Here is a 21,254-nt window from a genome sequence, read left to right on the forward strand (position 1 = left end):
GGGAAATTGTTTCCCTCCAGCTCCCCTGCCCCGAGCCCTCTCCTAGTCCTGGGTGGATTGCTGGGTTTGCTGCATGCTGCCAGGGGCTGGGAAGCACGTTGGGTGAGTTCAGGATGGAAATAAGTGTGTGTTGCTCCTGCCCGGAGGTGGGGGTGCAGTGGTAACCCCACATCTTAACACTCCCCATCCAGAAATGAACAGCACGTGGGGGAGCCATGCAGTGGTGTGACTCAGAAAGGAAATCTTTATTGGTCTCCTGACAGTAAACAGGGCAGTGTTAGTGCAAACGGAGATGCCTCATTGGCTTTTTTTTTTTTTTTGGTCCTTACATAAGGCACATTATTTGCAATGAAAACAGCAAGATATATAAACATCTGTAACAGGTTGCAAGCGGTTTATAACATCAGCTGGTCTCGATCGTTAATGTAACTGTAGTGTTTCTGCAATAACCGACCACGTGTTGGAAGAGGCCGTTTGTTTTGCTCTTTCTAGAATACAGCCGTGGCTGGGCCAAGATCCAACACCCCAAAGAACCAGGTCTCCCAGAGCGCAACCGTTGTTTTTAGACAGAATGAAAGGCACAGAGGGGCCACAGGTCTCAGGGTCAGGGGGCTGCCAGGGCTGTGCTGGTGTGGTGACCTGCTCTGGAGCAGGGGACACCCCCCCCCACCCCACCCATCCGCCCCCGCAGGGCAAGCATGGGAGGCTGCAGGGAGGGGGTGGCTGCCCTGGCTTGTGCTGGCTGCAGAGAAGGAACTGAACTTGCTGCCTGGCTTGCATGCACCCGCAAGGCTCGTGAATGCCGTGGTGCAGGGCAAGCCAGGAAGCCTGCACCCTTTTTGCTGCAACTGGAGGTGGAAATGGGCTGAACTGGTGAAGGACACAGCTTGGTGCCCTGCTCTGGGATTGCTGGCTCCTCCTACACTCACCCAGCTCCCTCCCTGGCAGACCTCACCCCGTGGGGGAGTGGGATGGGGCGGGAGGAATGGACCACAGTGACCAGAGCTCGGGCTGTACCGGTACCCGTGGGGTGCTGCTGGTGCTGGCTGGAGGGAGAGCAGGGCAGGATGTGCCAGACTATTTTAAATACCTGCCGGGGGAATGCAGGGCGGATAAAAGCAACTGCAGTTAGGAGAGGCGGGTGGAAGGTAACATCCCCTGCCAGCGAAGGGCTCTGCAGAGTCCCCTGTGTGTTGGTGAGATGAGGACTTGGCAGTTTGCTGCCCTTCAGCCATGGATGCTCTGCCCTGCCAGCATTGCTCCAAGGCAGCATGACCATCCCTCTGTCCGGCTGTGAGCTTCCCTCCCCTCCAGCCCTGCTGGGAATGCTGGAGGCCCCCTGACCCTGGACTGTCAGCCACAAACACCAGATAGTTGTAGTAGAGAGCACCTTTGAGTTAAGTGGAGTCTTAAATTGCGCCCAGCAGCAGCAGGAGGTGCACGTGGGAGGTAAGAGTCTGAATGCGGCTGTAGTGCAGAGGCGAGGTTGGTGAAGGTCAGGAATGGGCTCTGCAGAACCCTCTGCTCTCAGCTGGAGGCTGAACCAGAGCCGGAGGAGCAAGCTGGGGCTGCGGCAGGTCCAGCACACGGCTTCCCTGTTCCCGGCGGTGCCGGATGGAGCTGGGCACGCTGCAGCATCACCTCTCCTGCTGGCTCCAGGCTTCTTCACACCGCGCTGTGCCGGTGTCTGGTGTCAGCCCTGAAAGATGTGGCGCGGGGGGGTTGTAACAAACCCCTCTCGTGTAACCTTTAGTTGGGTGCTGCAGCATTGAATCCCAGAAGGAATGTCGTGTTTATGGGCCGGTTCCTACCCCGGCTCCCATGGGTGGGAGGACGCAAGGCACTGGAGTGGCGTGGGAAGAAAGCCTTCCTAGCCCAGGCTGGTGCTGCCTGGCACGGCGGTGGAGACTGCGAGGCTGCTTCCAGCTACGACAGCCCGGCGGTATCGCTGCATCCACCGCTCTGCTCCCATGCTGGTCCCCGCAGCACTAGCAGTGAAGGTGGAAGAGCTGGGGGAGGACTGACCTTTCTCCAGCCCCCGCACTGGGCTGCCACTGCCAGCCGTTATCTGCTTTTGTCAGCGGGCGAGCGGCCGTAGAGTCGGGCGGCTTTGTGGCAGATGAGCCTGAACCAGTAGAGCTGGGGGGCGATGAGGGAGGCATTGGCGATGTTGCAGTGCAGGGGGATGCGGAAAGGCACCATGTAAATGGGGATTCCCACCTGCCTGGCATAGGCCGCGTACATGAAGGGGAAGAGGAGAATACGGCAGAGGAAGAAGGTCACCAGGATGAGGATCCCGTTCACCTTGTGCAGGAGCGTGTCCTGCATTTTGAGCTGGGGAAGGAAGAAGGCGAACGTGGGGTGAGCGCTGGGTGAGCAGCACCCTGCTGCTTCTTGGGCGCTGAGTGTGCTGGGAGCACGGAGACGAGCACCCAGGAGGTACAGATGAGGGGGAGCAGGAAAGTGGGGAGGGAGGGGATGGGGAAGGCAGGCATAGAGGCAGAGGGCTGGGGGGGCGGGGCGTGAAGTACAGACAGGTGGGGGCAGCACCAGCGAACGGCACAGCCCCCAGTTCAGGGATGCTACCGGGCATGCTGCTTACTGGGGGAAAGGGATGGGAACCTAACAAGAGTCTGGGGGAGCTGGGGGGTTACAGCTGTGGGGCTGCCCCCCTCTGAGACCCCCAGCCCAGCTGCTGCGGGAACAAGGGTTGATGGAGAAGGGCAGCCAGGTGCTGGGAAAGGGTACGAACAGCTGTGGGGTCCCCAGACCTGAGTCCCATCCCTCCTCACCTACCTGCATGAGGATTTTGCCCAGTGATACAAAAGGCGTGCTCAGCTCTGCTATGAAGATGCAGCCCACAAAGAAGTCCCCCAGCTCTCCCCTGAAGTGCTGCAAACAAAGCCAGCAGTGAGCACGGGGCCCTCTGGGAGAGGTGGCCAGGAGCTAACACCGAGCATCTCCAGGGGCTCGTGGGCTCCTGACCAGCAGAGACGCTTTGCCAGACACAATTGCAAGCCCTTGCAGCACTGCGGGGCTCCTCACTGGGTTTCACAGCAGCCGTGCCCAGCCCTTACCTGGGTGATGGGGGTGAGCACGATGAGGATGAAGAGGTGATGGGTCACCATCAGGCGTTCCTGCAGGAGGAAGCTCCACACGCTGGCCAGCGAGTGCTTCTTCTCCACAACTCCCCTGTCCTGGCTCTTGTGCCAGTGGCAGAGGTACATGACGTAAATGTCATAGGTCATGTAGGGAACGAGGACCCAGATGTACTCCACGGCCAGCCAGTGCCTAGGGGAGGAGCAGCACACACAGAGGCATCGCAAGGGCTCTGAGCACCTCGTGACGCTCTGGGAGGTGGAAGAGAGAGTCTTTAGGTCTGGAACGGAAGCAGTGGCTTCTGAAGCTGATGGCAAGCTGGGAGGTGGTGAATTTTAACCTGATTTGGCTCAGCAGGTACAGACTGTCCCAGAGAAAAGGTACCTGGTGTGTGCGGAGGACGCCTCCGCAGTGCTGCCTCTGGTGCACGCTTGGCCGTGCCAGGCACCAAACCTAACCCAGCCCAGCACAAACACGGCGCTAACGGGAGGATCTTGATTAGCCCTACAGCAGGTATTTGCTGGGCAGGCTAGGGGCACAGCACCGCTCAGGATCCAGCACTGATCCAACACCTTTGCAGCAGGTAATCTCCCCTAAGCCCTGGGACACCCAGAGCTGATGCTTGTTAGGGGAAAATCTCTGGGGCTGGGTCCCTCCTGCCTGCCACGCTGCTTTGGCTCGCTGCCTAACGTGGGGAGCATTTGGAAAGCACCTGGAGACCTCAGAGTTAATTACAGATGCCTGGCCTGGACTTTGGAGAGTGAAGTGCAAAAATATCTAATACAGGCAATAAACCCCCACGAGGCGTTTGTCTGTTGGGAAATAATTGCAGGCAGCTGCCTGTTCCCAAGGCATGTCAGAATCCTGGTTGCACAATCCGGGCAGTAGCAAGCCCTGCTCTGCAGGGACACTGGCCTCCTTAAAAAGTCCTGAGTGAAATCACACTGCTTAAAACAAAAAACAAAACCACCCTATGCCGCTGCTTAAAGAAACGTAGCTTGGGGCTCAACAAAATCTGCTTTTGCTCTCCTGCCGTCTCAGGAAAAAAATTGTTGCATGTGTTCCTGCTCCAGATAGAAAGATGTAAGCGATGTAAAGCAGGGAGGGGAAGTGGCTAGCTATTGTGTTTGCAAAACTTGCCCAGGGCTTTGGAGGGAAATTATAGTGCCAGCAATATAATGATTGTCTGCCTGTGTAAATAAATTGGCAAATTTTACTGCAACCTTTGTGATGCTTCCTGGCTCTCTGTCTTGCTGTCGTTCTCCAAGGCCTTCCCCGCTGAGCACTGGGCTGTATTTCCTCCAGATTCAAAGAAAATCTAAGTCTCTGACCACAAAGTGTCTATACATTGCTGGCCTTGAGAACACCCAGGCAAGCTCCGGAATGGAGGAGGGCGGCAGGCAGCACCTTCCATCTGTACGGGTCTGGGGTTTATCATCTGCTCTATCTATACAGCAGATATTTTATTCTAGAGCAAAAAGGGAACTTGTTAGACTGCCCGGGTTAAGCAGGACTGAGCAATTCTGATAGATCTCACTATCTAGAGCAAGGCAGGACATTTCACATCTGTGTATTAAAGGCAAGCCTGCAATGACCGAGAGGGCAGCCCTCCCTAAAAATCACCCTAAAATCTGGTGTCTTACAGTAAAAATTCCAGCTCAGCATAATTATATTCTTCCCTCCTACGATTGCCTCTGCCACTCTGGATAATAGCTCTGTTTTTAAGTCTTCTGACCCAGATTGTGCTATCACTCCTGCTGAGAGCTGCTTCTGGGGCAGTTCATCTCGGAGCATTGAGGACAAGGCAACGGGAGTTTGTTCTGAAGGGAATTCCATCCTGATTTTCTTGTTTCTGGCCTCCTTCAGAATCCGTTCGGCACAGGGAAGGCCATGTACCTCTAAAATCAGCACTTGCTAGATCTGCTTGATCCGTTAACAATTCCAGCCTCCAGCAAGGAGACTCCCTACCATTTTAGAAGCAATGATGCCCTTACTTTTTGCTCCTGTATGGGCCCATGTTACAGCCCCTCCTCAGGAGGAGACCCTCTGTGCTGGCAGAGCAGCCCCAGGGCTGAGAGCGCTGGCTGAGCCTTTCAGGGGGTGCATGGCCAGCGCGTTGCCCAACCCTTCACCCAAAGCAGGGGAAAGAGGAACACAAAACTGGTTTTCCTCTCCCCTTTGTACATGCAAGCCTTTGGCATCAAATCCCCCAGCTGGGAGCTGGCCGGGCACAGCCTCCGTGTGCTCCTGGCCGGTCGGCAAGGCACCGGGCTGGGCACAGGGTTACCTGTCATGCACCACATCCTTGCAGTTGAGGACAACCATGATCCCTGACACTGTGGCCATCGTGGCTTGGACCGTCGACACCAACCTGCAACCGAGAGGGAGGGAAGAGGTCACCCCAAGCGTCGCCTCAGAAGGGCCGAGGAGCCCGGCTGGCACCGGGAGGGCTAGCGGGGTGTCGCCACCGGCTCCGTGCACACCCCAAAAGCTCAGTCAGGGCGAGGGGCAGCTCTGTCCCGCTGGGATGCAGCCGGGGCTGCTGTGCCAGGCGCTGCCACCCGGGACACTGCCAGGGCTTCTTCCCAGGTCTCGTCCCTTCCAGCCACATCAGGGGGATCCCGCGCGGCTCCCCGCGGGCAGCGGGAGGGCTGCACCGGAGCATCCCGGGGTACCGGCTGCAGCGGGGGGCCCGGCAGGGCAGGGTCTGAGCCCGCCGCCGGCCCAGGCCTGGGCGCGGGGCTGCCGGGCGTCGCGGCACCCCCCGGTGCCGGCTGCCGGGGCTTGGGGATCTTGGACCGTCGGGATCGGTCCCGCTCCCGGTCCTGCTGCCAGTGCGCCGCGATGGCTCCCGATGGCGGCCCGGGCGGCCTCCCGCCGGTCCCGCCCGTACCTGCCGCTGAGGAGGATGCGGTCCTTGAGGCTCCATCCCGGGGCGGCCCACCGCAGCGCCCGGATGCAGAAGGCAAAGAGCCCCGGGAAGAAGGCGGAGGCGATGGCCAGCGTCCGCCACATGGGGCCGGCCGGCCAGCACCGCGCTGCCTCCCGCCGCCGCTTGTCAACAGCAGGCCGGGCAGCAGGGGGGGCGGCTCGGCACGCACCGGCCCCGCCGCTCCCGCTCCCGCCCCCGCCGCCGGGACGCGCCCCGCAGCACCGGCCGGCAAGCCCCGCCCCTGCCCCGCTGGGCCCCGCCCCCGTCCCGCTGGGCCCCGCCCACGCCTCCCGCCCCCGCCCCGAGGGGGGAGGGGGCGCGTCCTCCTGCATCCCAGCGTGCCCCGCGGCCCGGAAGCGGCGAGCGCGCCATGGAGGAGGACGAGCCGGAGCTGGCGGCTGGGCTGGAGGCGGCGCTGGAGCTGGCGCCCGCCGTGCAGGCCGCCATCGAGCAGGTGCGCCGCGGCCGGGGCCCGCCCCTGCGCTGAGGGGCTGGCTGTGAGCGCGGGCCCCGCGGGGGCTCTGCCGGGCCGCGGGCGGCCCCCGCGTGGCCGTGCTTGGGGCGGGATGCGGCCCGGGGGCCTCGCGTGCGGGCAGAGCCCCCTCAGCCTCAGGGCGGGCCGCGGCCTGGGCCCCCGGGTCCCGCCGGTGCTCCGGGGGGTTGTCCCCTCGGGCCTGCGGCGGACACGGCTGTTCTCCGTCTCGTCACTGAGCAGTTGTGACCTGGCAGGGGAGGCGGCTCATGGAGCCGGGCAGCTTGCAGCTCGCTTGGAGTCAGGGTAATCTAAACGTCTCGGCTTCTGTGGTCGGTGTGTTCCAGCCCAGTGCTCCCTGACACCCTTTGTGGCGTTTGGGGTGCCGCAAAAGTCCGTGAGGAATTAGCGTAGAATCCTATGTCTGTCAGGGCCTGTGACTGAGCTTGTGCTGGTTTCAGCCAGCCCTTCCCCCTGAAGAGCTCTTTTGTGTGGTAGAAGTCTGGGGACAGCAACAGCAGCTGTCTCCCAAAGTGTGTCTCAAATAAGTTTTCACACTTTTTTGAGTGTTGAGGCTTGAACATTGCTTTTGGTGACTCTCCTCAAAGAACTAGGGCAGGCTCTGGTAGCTGGCACAGCATCTCAAGCAATCCCAGCACCAGGAGATGAGGAAGGTAGCGCAGTTTCTCTGTGGGTGCTGTGCCAGCTTTGGAATATTAGTGCTCCAAAGAAAGAGACACCTCACATGGTCTTACCTTTGCATGGAGTTGGCACACCTGGCAGTAAACTGTTGAGTAATTTTTGCTGATACCTTGAGAATTGCCAGATTAAATGCCAGCTTCTGGAGGAGACCTCAAACGTGTCCAGAAGAATCCTCTGTGTTTTACAGAGCCCATATATCTGAAAGTCAGAGAAGCCTGGTGTGATTTCTAACATTCAACCAAATAAAGTTACCTAATAACATTTTCTTCAAGTACAAAACGTCTCTTCAAGGTAAAACACATGTTTTAGAGGCAGTGTTGACTTGAGGTTTTGAGCAGTGGAGAATCCACCACGTCCCTGGCTGGATTATTTTAACAGGCAGTAAGGCTGTAGGCAGATATTCACATCCTGAGCAAGGAGAGATGTTGAGGATGACGCTGCCTCCTGCCTTCTGTCATTTCCTCACTGCCACTTCCCAACTCAATAATCCTGTTGTTCCTTTGACTGTTCCTTGATCAGCTTTGGGCAAAACCTGCCAGGTTCTGGTTAAATGAGCAGAAGTGGCTCTGCTGACTTCTGCCTGAAGTGGGATAGGGAGCACACGCATCCTGATGCTCCACGAGACCTGGGGTACTGATTTCTGGTTAATGGGTTGTAACAAAGACCTAGCAGTAGCAACTTCTTTAGCTGGTACAGCTGCCAGCGGTGTTGATTTCTTGTCTGTAGCTTGAGTGGAGTTCCTGAGCAGCTTTTAACTTCCATCCTGCCCCTTCCTTCAGCTGCTCTTAATGCTTGTGGAGGTTTGGGATTAACTTGGTCTGCAGGAGCTCAGAGCAGGACAGGCTGGTTGTGGTGCTGCAACTGCACTCTTATGATGGGCTAATGTCAGAGCGTCTTCCTCACTCAGGCATGACCTCATGCATATTTAACTGCTGCTTTCTTCTCCTTGGCCACAGGAGTAACTCTGGGAAAGCTGCCGAAGAGGCCTGTTTCAGGGAGAAGTTGCTTTCATTTAAATGGTCTCACAAAGCCACTGCTTTTACACTGCAAAATGTGTCAAACAGCAAAATGCTGCATGTGGCCAGATACCGCAGGCTCCTGTGAAGACTTTCAGTAACCAGGGTGATGTGCAGAGGTGATGCTGTGGGTTGAGCTACGCATTTGCTAGGCAGGGTTTTGACCACAAAGTGCAGAGCTGATGGCTGTATAAATATGGAATGAATATAGTAGCAGGGAAGGGAAATCACCGTATTTTTGTCTGTGGGGACAAAAAGTGAAGCCTGGCAGCTGTGTTTGTATCATTTGAGCTACTTCTGAAAAGAGATGAGATCTGTTTGCACCACAGCTGCTCTTTTCCCTTTTCCATGGGTAGGAATAATCCTTCAGCAGATTCTGTTTCTCTCCGTCTTTTTCATGTAGAAGTGGCAAACCCGAGTCTCCAGAGAACTTGTACAACCATTTCTTAGTTCATCGTGTTTCCTATTACATGGCTGTGAAAAGGAAATCCTCTGTCTCTCGCCACGGGGCCTTGCAAAGCCCGGGCAGACAGAAGGGCAATGCCTCAGCACAGGGGTTCATTTACAGACAACAGCAAAAGGATCAGAATAGTTTGGGATGCATAATTAATGGCTTGTGTGTCTCAGGAATTCCTTGCATGTGCTCAGTTGTGCTGAAGCATACATGTACATTATCTGTGTTAGCCAGGCTGATATCCACAGGAATTTCAGTAGGTCAGAGACCTACAGAGCACGTAACTGTTTGCTCCTGGGCAGAGGCTTAACCGCTCTCTGTGCACGCTTGTTAGAACAGTGCTGTGAAACAAAATCAGAAGTGGGTGCTGAAGTAATTAAAAGTAGTAGGTACTGTGTAAAGTTACATAAATTAACGATGATGTATTCTTGATTGTATTTGTTTTCCTCCCTCTCTTCAGGTATTTCCCAGCCAAGATCCACTGGACAGAGCAGATTTTAATGCTGTGGAGTACATTAATACTCTCTTTCCCACTGAGCAAGTAAGTAGTGCTCACAGTACGGCCCTCTCAGTGCAAGAGGTAGCCTGTTAGTAAATGACAGAAGGTGTGTTTAAACCTGTACCCAGCCTTTTCTTTTAAACAGTAGCACAGGTAGTAAGACTGTAACGATAATCACTTAAATTTGCATCTTACTAGGTTCAATGTCATTATGTAGTCTTTTTCCACCCAAAGTGCTTGCTGCAGTAAAAGTCCTGCTTTGATTTGTAGAAATAAATTAGGTTTTTATGTAGAGGTTTCTCTTGCAGTAAATTTCATGACTTGCTGTGTATTAATCACTGGTGAATCCTCAGGGGTTTCAGCCAAGTAAGGCAGGTGTTGCCTGTGAAATGTCACTGGAGAGTCATCCATGTTCGAAACCTATTGTTTCTTTCCAGATTTGATGGAGGAGATTGCCACCAGGTCATATCCGTACTTTGTCTTCCCCAAATCAGCCCCAGGGGCAGTTTTGAACTCATCTGTTGCAAGAAGGAGGTGTTTCTGCAGCTGAAGATGGGGTTGTGGGGGAGCTCTGACATTTACCGTGTTTAAGATCCTCTGCAGCACCAGCTTTTTTTTAGGTTTTTAGTGTTTCTAGTTAGTTTGCTGGTGCTGGCTTGGCTTTTTTCCCTTTGCCAGTAGTGAAGAGCTATTTCCCCTGCACTGCCCCTGCTCCAGCAGCAGCCAGGCCTCCTCCACCTGCTTGCCCGGGGTCTGGGTGGGAAGCAGGGAGTCTCTGGGACCTGCAGGGCTGCACTCCAGCCTGCCCTGTCTTCTGCTGCTCTTCATTACGTGACCTGAGGAGCAGCTAAGCTGCCGTGTGTCTCAGTCCCTCCATCTGTAAAACGGTCATCGCTCTCCTCTTTGTAAAGCGTTATGTGTGAGTGTTAGGTGTCACAGCTGACATGTATCACAGTAAAAGGTTCACTGTTTCACTGCTCTCTGTTTTTTTCATGTTTTAGTCTTTGGCAAACATCGATGAAGTTGTGAACAAAATCAGATTGAAAATAAGGTAAATATTTCTCCATTTCATTGCATTTCAGGTGGTGAGTAGTCTGGTTGTCACCAAGGCTTCATAAATACAGCCTTTGCACTGTAGCTGATAGGAATTAATTTGCTTCAAAGGCATGAATAGGATCTGCCTCAAGCCTAACAGTGGGACAGAGACTATTACTATAATTTTTTACTTTTTTTTTCTCCTATTGTATAATACATGCCCTTCAGGTTATTTGAGCTGATGGGTTGCAAAATAGAGCTTTTAAAAACAGTGAACTAAGGATCAACAAGTACTACATTTTAGTACATTTTGAAGGCTGAGAGAACAAATTACCCAGAAAACTTGGTTGCCAAGAATTTATTGTTTGCGATATCAAAATAGCGATTGTGAAAGCTCTCATTATGGGGTTTTTTATTGTCATTATTGATCATATAAGTGCTAAATAAATAGAAGTGTGCAGGAAATACTTACATTTTCTGTGCAGTCTAGCATTGCCGACCAGAAATGATTGAGGCAACGGTTTAATATTGCAACGGTGGGAAGTTGAAATGAAAACGAACAAGGGAGAACTGACAATATTGCTTAAGGGAAGAGGAATGCAGGAAGCCCTGATTAAATTAGGAAATGGATTCTTATTTTTGCAGTAGGAGTTTTATATTATGTAAGATAGTGGTGTCCTACAGAGAGAGGAGGGGGTAAAAAATGGGTATAGCATTGGTAGCATCAGCTTTATTATTTTAAATGGGTTCTTCAGCTGTCAAGGTTCCCACAGTTGTTTCGTTCAGGCACATAGCGAATGAATTTGACATTATAGATTCTTTTCTCCAGGAGGCTGGATGACAACATTCGAACTGTAGTGAGAGGACAGACCAACGTGGGACAGGATGGCAGGCAGGTACGTGCATCTCATCTCTGGTAATGCCAAGGGTTCTCATCTTCCAGTGCTCAACTGAGGAATGGCTCTGGCAGGCAGAAGCCCACCCTTGCTGTTAAGAGGGTGCTTCTGCTGTCTCTTACATTAATGACTTTGAGAGCTGCTCACTGAACAGCTGTTCTCACCTGTTTTTTGATCGCCCTCCAAAGGGTAGAGAGTGAGAAACTGATTTAAAAATCAAAAGCAAAACCAGGAGGCTTGTGGTTGTGCCACTCTGAAGCTAATGATAAAATAAACAGGATTAAATAGGTACGAGTACATTTGCTACCGAGTAGGATCAATGAAAGGCTATTTAGCCTTTTAACGAGGTTGTTTGCTGAAGTATCCTGAGTTGCTAGTGACTAAGCCTGATGACTGACTGCCAGTTCATCTTGCATGTCCTATTCAGCTATCAGGTTTTCCACTTGTCTTTTGCTTGACAGATGTGTTTGCTCGGAGTACAGTATTGAACAGCACGTCCGTGGCTGCAGTGTTTGTGAGTGCTGAGCTTGGTCCACGTGCTATCTGATTTTGAGGTATCCTCCAGTGCGACTGTATTTCCTATGTCTGTTCTGCTTTAGACCTGGAATGTTAATGCCTTGTCAGTCATGCTGCTTTCCTCGGTGTCAGCGCTGACTCATTTTTAATACCAGATGTAAGACTAGTTTGCTGGGATGAGGTAGTCATTCCCTCACCAGCATGGCTGGCTGCATCTTCCACTTCTTGCTGCGGCAGCAATTGGTGTATATTTCTAATCTTGCCTCTGCCACAGTCTGTGACCTTGATAACTTCCCTGTGCTTTCATATTGCTTTTGAAAAAACTTTGAGATGCATACCTCTCCTAGCAGAACTAGTTTAATGCTTGCATGGTTGCTTGAGTACTGCTGTTAAACCGGGGATGTCGTTGGGAGGTGGCATAGCTAGGAGTGGTGCTGCCCATAATTACTGTGCACGGGTGAGACAAATCAAGTGGGGAGGTAATTACAGAAATCAGGGAGGGAGTGGAAACTAGTGCAGTACCTGGAGAGTTTGGATAGGGTTGGAAAGCTGGTGCTGTTGCAGCCTTTTGGGCCCATTCAAGGTGACAGATTCAGAGAAGACCACAAAAAAGTGGGTGGGGGAAGAGCTGTGGGTGAGAATTGCCCACAGTGCCTCAGGACTTGCAGGTCCAAAGGACGAATGTGGTGAGAGATGAACAAAAGCAGTGCCGCGGTCAGCTGTGCTTGCAGGATAACAAAAGTGTCTCTGTGCTGTGGAGATTCGGTGAGCTTTGTTTAGGGCTTTGCCTTATGTCTGTGCTTTCTCACTCTTTAATCCCTTTGAAGTTCTCCAAAGCATGTACAGATGGACTTGGACATTAGCCTGCTCTGAGGTACGGGGGAGGCAGGTCTGTCTGAGCAGCTCTTTATTTAGTTTGGTTGTAAAGGAACCAAGTAAACTGCTGTCCAAGTATAAAACCTTCAAACATGCGTGTGTGTGTGGCATGGCAGTGCAGGGCATCTTTCAGGTGGCCTGGAGCTGCAGTGAATCACAAATAGTCCTGTATTTAGCTGTGAATTTTCCCATTTTTCCTCACTTTGCTGCTTTGGAAGGTAGAAGCAGACTTGAAGACAGACAGCAGAGCTTGCAGTTGCACGGACTGCATAGGCTAAGGGCAGACAGCCTCCCAGCAGCGTAACAGTTGCTTCTTACTTCAAGAGATCCTAACAGCATAGTAACCACAACTGCAAGCCACCCTAGATTAATAAAGAGTTGGCAACCAGCTTTTGCAATAGGTTTGAAACAAAGCTTAGAATCAGCTACAGCAAAAAGTTTAATCTTCAGATACCTCTTCCCATTTATGATGCTTTCTTACAGTAAGAGATGTCTATACCTTGTAGTACACAGTACTTGCAGCAGACTAGCTTTTGAAAAAGCCATTCCTGCCTTTTGACTTATTTCCATCCCTTGACACACTGAGACCCAAGAGGAATGATGCAATCTAGCAGTGTCCTTGAAAGTCTGTGCTGTAAATCAAAACGCATATGAACTCTGATGTTGTAGCTGCTTGAATTTCAGTGGGAGCTCAGGATCCGGTGTATTTATTGCAAGACTGGACCTGGAAGGTGTTTTGCAAAAGCCTCTTGCCTTCAGTCATGTTCTCTTCTAACAAGTCATGATACAAATTGTAACCAGCGTTTACCAGAACTGCCTGACTGCGTGGTATCAGTGCTAGAGGAGCTGTCCTTGTCTGGAGAGTAAATAATAGTTTTCATAAACATCCTTTCAATCCCTGACTTCCTTCCAAAGGAGACATAAGCCTCATGCAGTGGTAGAAGGAAAAAACTTCTTGTTTAAGTCAAAGCAAGCCAGGAGGGAGCTCCCTGCTGAGTGCCTGCTCTCGGCTGTCCACTTAGCTGTGCCCTGCCTGCCTCGGGTTTCACGGGGAGGCAGAGCTGCACAGAGGAGCGGTTGCCATCCCTGCTGCCCTTGCAGGTGAGGGAGCAAGCTGACTCGGGAAGCTCAGCCTCGGCTTCCCTATCTCCTGACAGCCTCAGCTGCCCGGCGAGGCGTTGGGAATCTCATGCAGGCTGTTGGCTCGAGTGCTGCCCAGGTCACTGGGGCCTGGGACCTACCAGCACCCTACCTAATCTCTTTTTTTTTTTGGTAGTGTGTTTACAGACCGGTGATACCAGGCAGGTTCCTAGGAAACAAACCAAGTGTATTTTGCCTTTAACAGCTTGCTCGTTCTTTGGGGAAGGGGTCGTCTACCAGCTGAGTCCAGCAGAAGCAGCTTTCCCTCTGTGTGGAGGAGCAGTGCTGCACTGAGCCTTGTTGAGAGCTGCACCTTCGCGGCTGTCCAGGAGAGGGGAGCCCAGCCTTGGTTTTGAGACCAGAGTGATGTTTTGCTGATAGTTGACGGTGAGGGGGTGCTGCCAGCAGAGACACGGCTGAATAGTGCTGCATGCTGTTCTCCTGGTTAGAGCAATCTAAATTCCAGTCAAACCCCGTGGGGAGCATGTAGTATGCAGCTATGGAAATGTGTTCTCCATGCTCCTTAAGGAAAAGGAGACCTGAGGGGTAGTAAGTTCAAAATGTTAATTGCAGATCCAGCAACTATACTCCTTGCTCCCTGTGACTGCGTCTCCTGTCTGGTCTGGATGCTAGTGTGGCAGTGGTAATGTTGGGGATAACACTTCTGTGCTCCAGCTGGGTGCTGAGATGATTGAGCAGGTCTTTGAGGTGAATCGTAGGTACAAAAAGGATGCAAGAGTACCTTTTGATAGTCAGTCTTTAACTTGTAAACTGGTTGCCAAATAGTTTAGATGACATACATTTGTATAAAAATGTATTTAGGTGTCTGAAAAAGCAGATTCTAAATCTAAAAATAAAGTTGCTCAAATAGATGTGGCCCCAAAAGATTTATGCAGCTCTAAAGACAGGAATGCTCCCTTCTCCACAAAGCGTAACGTTTCCCAGTTCAAAGCATCTGCCTTTTTGAAATTTTGCCCTAGAATTTCCTCCAAATGCAAAAGCCTTAAAATAGTCTGGCTCATTTGGCTTCCCCTTCCTGGTGCGATATTTCAGTAAAATCTGTAGACAATACCATGAACTTCAGAAATTATCTCACTAATGATCCTTTTATGGGAGGAAACAACAGTCGTGGGTGGAACATTCCTCTGCAGGGTGTAACAAAATTTTCCTTGGGAGTCCCAGACTTGGGCTATTTTGGATGCCTTGGGAGAGGCTGGGAATGCAGGAGCTGCTGTGGTTCAGTTGTAACAATATGCAGTTCAAGCTGTGCCTGCAGTTTCTGGGGAGCCAGCGCTATCCGATTTTTCCTCTGTAAGGTTTTTCTCAGAGCTGCTGCTCCACTGGAGTCTGGGCTGACCTTGCTGAGAGCTGCAGTCCAGTTGTGGCATAATTTCCTCCCTGCCCTAGGGTGTAGTATAAAAAGTTCCCATAGATTTTTCCACTGAGCATTTAACGCACTCTGTATGGTTGTATTTGTCACTCTTTAGTTGTGTTTATTGCTGAACCTTCTACATGGGCTGGCTGTAATTTTTTTGACAGTTGTTGACATGCCTTTACTGGTTGTTTGGCTGAAACTGCTTCACATATCAGGCTTTTGTCCTTGTAATAAAGTAGCCTCAGCATTTGCAGTCGAGTTTAACCCTTGATGGTATCTGTGCAACCAGGATGGGGGTGCCCACGTCAGTAAAGGTGAGGCAGCTTCATATGAAATGCATTCTGGAAGGAACTGAGAATTCCAGAGGAATCCCAAGATCTCAAATGGATTTGTGGTGTTATAGTTTGAATCTCAAAAAAAAAAAAAAAAAGAATTTTTTGTTATCTCTGGTCCACCTTTCCCTTCCTGCCCTGTGCCCACACATGCATAAAGTGACTGACACTGGAATGAGTAAAGACTCTTAAAGAAAAGCTTGGTTTATTGCTTAGTATCTCCTGTTATATAAAAGTCTGGCTCAATTAGTGCTAGAACAAAGTGAAGTGTTAACTAGAAGAGAAAATGGATGCGTTCTGCGCTGGGAAAAGCCTTGCATGTTTCTCATGGCTGAAGATACTGGTTGATAACTTAGATTGCTTTGTTTGGCTTCTCCTTCTTTACTTTGCTCCGTGAGAACAGTAATTTTTTTATAACTACAGCAGTACAAGAAAAGAGATGGCAGCTGCTGTGGTTAGAGAATACAAACATATTCTTGCTACCCAGCCTGAACCCAGCACAGCAGTAGGCAGTTCAATTAGCCATCCCATCCTTCGGTAACCAGTGCTGTCCTTTCTCCTTGCATGTAAAAATAAACATCTCAGCTCTGCAGCCGTGGGGAGGCTCAGGCTGCCTGCCCTGCCCTGTGTGTGTGCTGCAGTGTCTGGCAATGTTTAAGCGTGTGGAAGGAGGAGGATGTGTCTGGCATAGAAAAATGCCCACAGGTTATTGGGTTTGACAAGGTCATAGATGGAAGGATGTGAAATATGTTTTGGGTTTTTTTTTCTTTAAACAGAGGAAACACTTTGCAGAATCAGTGTAGGGAGGAAGAAGGAATTGAAGATGGAAAGTGAGTACAAAAAGAGAGTGATGCAGGTGCTGCATGTGGCAGAGAGCAGTGGGGAGCATGGTACTCCCCTGCTGCTGGAGTCATCCTGGCTACTCGAGTGCCCGTTCAGCTAGCGCTGTCCTGTGCTGCAGGGCAGCTGGTGGATGGTGTCACCAGAGTCTGCAGCTTGTCCTCTCCTCAGCTCTGCCAGTGCTGGGTTACAGGCATGTCAGCCTGGCAGGCAGGGAGGTGATTTTGTGCACTGTTTGCATAAACACGCTTAATAAGCAGCACTGTTGCTTCAGCCTCTCTTCTCAACCTCCACCTGTTTGTGTGGAGGCGGCTTTTTTGACTGCTTGTTGTGTTTCATGTGAAACTAAGGTTGTCAGTGCTTTCAGATCTACCAGAGGCACTATATTTATTTTTTTATTTAAATATATGCTCACTTCCAGACATCCAGTTGCACGCTGCTTCCTTGGCCTCAGTGCCCAGTTTTGGCTTGTGTGGTTGATGTTGATGTGCCTCTGCTGCTGGGTCAGCACTGACTGCCTTTGCCTGAGCCTTAAGAACAGATGAGGAAAATCACTGTAAGCTCTTAATAACTAATTAAGCGTAAGTCTATAAAATATTTGGGGGCTTTCTTGTGTTACAATCCCTGATGTTGATGCCATCTTTCAATTATATTTATTCTTTCCTGCATGACTAAGCTTTATCTTCTGGTTTTTTTGATGAATGGGTCATTATTCTGAAATATGAACAGACTAGTGTTAGATTTCAGTGTTTTAAGATGGTGAGTGGATGGGGGTTAAATATTGTCTTAAGCTGTGTAATTTTATATATTTTAAAAAAAAAGGTCATGCCACAGATTCTGTAAGACTCCAGTTGAGTAATTAAAGTCCTATAATATTCTTTTGTAACCAATGAATAATAAGCAGAGGCTGAGCTGCCAAAATAAATCAAATGAGTTTCATTTAGAGTAATTTCCCTGGTGAATAATGACAGTTGGATGTTGTCCTTCCCATCTAAGAGACATAGTGAGCTTTTTCTAGCTTGGAACATGTTTATTGAAAAGGGTTTCAGGTGAATGGCATGACAAGAAGAAATAGTGCTGTTTATTATCATTCTGGCTACTGGCCATGAAAACTGGCATCTGCAACTGTATGAAGAGGTCAGGCACCATTTTTTCCATCTGCTACAAGGCAGAAGCAAGGCTGAGCTTGACCTTGCCTTGTGCTTCTGGACGGAAAGGCGGCGGATGCGCCCTGTTGCTGTCCTGCAGCCTGAGGCTGGAAGCCAGGTCGTGTTTTGTGCTGGCCACAGGCACACATTCTTGCTGGTGGCGTTGAAGGCAGTGCAAACAGCAAAGGGAGACCGGGCTGTTCCGCAGCCAGTGCCCTTTAGTTTTGATGCCAGCAAAGCGAGCAGCCCAGCCTGAAAACAGAGATCCTGACAACAGGCAGGAGATTTTCTCTTACTATAGATATCCCTTTTTTTTTTTTTCCCCTGTCTTCCTCCTCTTTTTTTTTTTTTTTTTTGTTGTTGTCACACGTTTTTGGTGTGTGGTAAAGTTTATTCCAACTGTGTTGTTTCCATGCTTCTGACAGGTGAACTCTCAGCATTTCCACTTAGAAATCCCTACTTGTAGGCTGGACACGGTATGGTTGTTCATTCTCCCCACCTATATTTTGCCTCTAAGGTCTTAACCTGAACAGGAATTCATCTTGCAAAACGGGATGCAACTCAAGTGGTTGCTAAACTTGGCCCCCACATCAGTCAAGTGTGGTGCTGATACTGCAGACATGACCGACACTGCCTGCGGTATGCAAACTCCTCAGCAGGCAAATCGACTGGAATCCCTCCGTCTTTTACAGGCTTCCTAGGCAAATCTAACGTGCAGCGCTCCTGATGGAACAAACCCAGGCAGCTTGGTGCTGGAGTGGAGGGCGAGCAAAGGAGCGCGGGTGTGCGTCAGTGCCTCCAGGAGCCGAGGGCAGTTATCTGGCACGGGAGGAGAGGCCCTGAAAGACGAGGTGTGTCGTGGCACAGGGAGGTGCAGTGAACAGCTGCAATCAGGGTGTGAACAGATGATGCGAAGGGCAGAGACTCACAGCTTTGCTATTCCGAAATAAAGAAGAGTGATAAGGGATATAATAAGTGTCTGCGCGAGGGAGTTTTTCCTGCGTGATAATAATGTTTAATGTGTTGAGCGGGGCTGGGCGTGGGGGGAGGCTGTGGCCGTTCACCTGCCAATGCAGAGCTACGTGATGAAGGTGTAGTAACCCAGTGATGAAGGTGTAGTAACCCACGTGAGGTCTGAGCCTGATGCAGCTAAAGGCTTTGCTGGAGGGTTATGCAACTCACACAATTAACGTTCAAATGGCCACGCCACTCTGCTGCAAATGCCTAACTGTAAAACTTGTGTAAAATTACTCACTGGAGCAAGACCACTAGAACTGCTGTCACAGCACATCACCACCTTTCTTCATGGTGCAGGCGCCAGTGTGCGGGGCTGGGCAATGCAATAAAAAATGACAGCTCAGAAGGGTGTTGAGTTAGCACAGGAGTGCAATTTGGGAATTAAGCCACAAGGTTTCGACCAGCACAACCTGGAAATCACCTCTTGCTTCACCTCCTGTATCTGTCGGTGTTTGTGCAGCTATTCAGGGCATGGAGTTTGATTTCTAAGCATGATTTGGGGGGTTAAGTGAAGGGGCAGTAGCAGCAATTTTCAGCTCGGTGCAGTGTTGGACATAATCTGCTTTGTTGATTTAAAGTGTCCTCTGCAGCCTTAGTGGTTAGGATTGGAGCTGATGACACAAAACTATTCTTTAGTGACAATTGTAGTAGTTATGTAGTATTTGATGAGCTCCTAGGGTAGAAATCTGCTAAAATCAAAACCAAGGGTGATGAGCCCTTCAGGTTTGGCTGTTTGAAGAAATCAGCTGGCACAGCTGCGGTGCAATGTCGTCCTGCTCTGACAGACAAGCCCTCTCGGCTTCAGCTGCAGTGGTTTATCCCTAGCTGTAAAACTTCAGAGTTTCCTCTAAAATGAAATCAGACCAAAAATCAAAGGATATTTCTGCTCTTTCTCAATCTGGAGGGACTCATTTCTATGAGGTTTAGCAGCAGAAATTGTTAGGCTGGTCACTGTGCAAGGGTTTCTTTGAAATCTCTGCAGCTGAGGCTCCTTGGAGAATTGGGGATGGGAACTTATTTTTAGTCATGGTCTAGATTTTTCATTGATCTGGGTAGTAAGTGTGGCAGCAAATGAAAGAACCATTAATGCTCTGAATTCGGGAGTGGGGACTGATCCAGGAGCATTAAATTCTCAGCATCCTGACCACAGCTCAATTTGTAACATTAAAAATACATTTGGATGCTGTGAATTTGGCAGATGTGTCAAGTGTCTATAAAATACTTAGTAGAGGGCAGCTTTCTGATGTAATAACATCCAATTGAAATATATATTGGCTAGAATCAAATAAAACTAGCATGTTTCTAGCAAAACACCAGTGAGCATGTGGAAACCATTGAGATATTTTAACCATTACTGGGGACAGAACGGTGTTTATTTGGTTAGTCCCCAAGCTCAGGGTTTCCCAAGCAAACAAACTTACTCTGAAAGTTTGCTTATTCCCCAGTTCAGCAGCATTCTGTAGTAACACACAGCCCTCTTGATTCTTCTTTGCTTATCTTCTAGTATTTCAGTATTTGCTTGCACAAGATTCCTGATAGGATGAAAAAAGAGGACTTTAGAAACCAACACATGCACTAATGAGACACCGCCGCTTGATGGGAGCGATGTGACAGCTCTGTACCTGCGCTGGGGAGGGAAGGAGGAGGCTGTGTCTGCAGCGGCTGTGGGGATTGGGAAGAGACTGACTGTAATTTACTGAACTGTTTTTTTGGCTTGACTGTTGTTTCTAATGCTGGTTTTGTGTGTGTTAATGTCAGCCTGGTACTGTAAGTCGCTGGAACATAACCTTTTAAAGGATGCATCACTTTGGAATCTAATGAATTAGACGCGGTTGGTTCTTGTTCCACCTCTCACTTGGGTTATTTTCTTTCCTCCTTTGCTGCTTGGAAGATCTCATGTGAAAAGGTGACACAAGCAATGATGTGCAGACTGACCTTGGAAGTTGCTTGGAGTAATGCCAAGTAAAGCTATTTTTTAGGTAGTCTTTCTTGGTGATTCATGCTTTGCCTCTGCTCCCTGTTGTTTTATACCGGTGTCTTTGATCCCTTTTTTGGGTTGCATCTTGAGGTGAAGAGGGATGGGGAGCTCTAGCTGATTCATGGGCTACATTTCTCTGTCCAGCTTTGGAGAATTTGATGAAAACCTGTGTAGTTTACTGTCTGCCCAGCTTACCTGGGGTCTGGCTGTGTGCTGCAGAGCTGGGTCTGCCAGCTCCTGTGTGTGGTTTCTCAGTCTTCCACATTTCATCTCTGCTGTTAACACAAGAGCAGGGGAACTTCCACTGCATAAATACAGGCTGGCTGAGAAATGGGGCTGGCTAAAAATAAACCATGGTCTTAAACTGGAAGATCCCTCTCTGTGTATTCTCCCCCAAGAACTGTGGTTTGGGTCCCTGCTTCTGTGGGTGCTGGGGCTGTACCTTCCCAGGGGCTACGCGTGGAGCTGGGCAGTGCCCCGCAAAGACACCCCACCATTGCACCCCACCATCGCCTGCACCCCCGCTGCAGCCAGGACATGGTCCTGAACCCGCGCCGCAGCTGGGGACCAGACACACTACACTGGAGGAGGAGGAAAGCGATAGGTAGCCGAAGCCTGTCTTGTAGTGAGCGCTCTGTCTAGCCTGACTTTCTCTGTTGCTGGTCCTGCCCTCTTTGCTAAATTTACTGTTGTCAGAGCAGCTGGGGTGCCCCGGGGACAAACATTACAGAAAAAGCCTCAGCCACTGCTGACCGATGGCTCTGCCTCTCTCAGGCGGTTGAGCCCTATCCATGCCATATTTCTCAGCTGGTGCCTGGCATTCAGGGACCTCAGAGGTTGCATAAAGTTTAATAAATAATGCTGATGGGTTAATTGTAGCTTGCAGGCTCAGTTGTTGATTAGAGTCATATGGTGTTTTTCCAGTAC

The 21,254-nt window shown here is 50.5% G+C and overlaps 2 protein-coding genes across 7 annotated transcripts in view; one reads left to right on the forward strand and one right to left on the reverse strand.

The window, feature by feature from the left end:
- Window positions 1-220: 220 nt before the first annotated feature.
- Window positions 221-6,262, reverse strand: TLCD3A (TLC domain containing 3A). Its single transcript, XM_055794699.1, has 5 exons — window positions 5,993-6,262; window positions 5,387-5,470; window positions 3,078-3,291; window positions 2,797-2,892; window positions 221-2,334 (listed from the first exon to the last, which is right to left on the reverse strand). Exons 1-5 carry the CDS (start codon window positions 6,112-6,114, stop codon window positions 2,065-2,067), a joined length of 786 nt encoding a protein of 261 aa, XP_055650674.1. The 5' UTR covers window positions 6,115-6,262; the 3' UTR covers window positions 221-2,064.
- Window positions 6,263-6,380: 118 nt separating this feature from the next.
- Window positions 6,381-21,254, forward strand: part of VPS53 (VPS53 subunit of GARP complex) — a 67,422-nt gene continuing 52,548 nt past the window's right edge. Inside the window, exons 1-7 of one of the 6 annotated variants that reach the window (XM_055795760.1) lie at window positions 6,625-6,809; window positions 9,136-9,216; window positions 10,176-10,225; window positions 11,039-11,105; window positions 11,567-11,659; window positions 16,606-16,740; window positions 18,025-18,183. Coding sequence is in view for 3 of the 6 variants with exons in the window: in XM_055795756.1 (XP_055651731.1) it covers window positions 6,402-6,485; window positions 9,136-9,216; window positions 10,176-10,225; window positions 11,039-11,105 (282 nt within the window). In the remaining 3 variants the exon portion in view is untranslated. Of the gene's footprint in view, window positions 6,486-6,621; window positions 6,810-9,135; window positions 9,217-10,175; window positions 10,226-11,038; window positions 11,106-11,566; window positions 11,660-16,605; window positions 16,741-18,024; window positions 18,184-21,254 lie in introns of those variants that run through there. The other 5 variants (XM_055795758.1, XM_055795761.1, XM_055795756.1 and 2 more) reach the window with 5 other exon arrangements.

Source organism: Falco peregrinus, chromosome 2 (genome assembly GCF_023634155.1).
Source record: "Falco peregrinus isolate bFalPer1 chromosome 2, bFalPer1.pri, whole genome shotgun sequence".
Classification (NCBI taxonomy): Eukaryota; Metazoa; Chordata; class Aves; order Falconiformes; family Falconidae; genus Falco; species Falco peregrinus.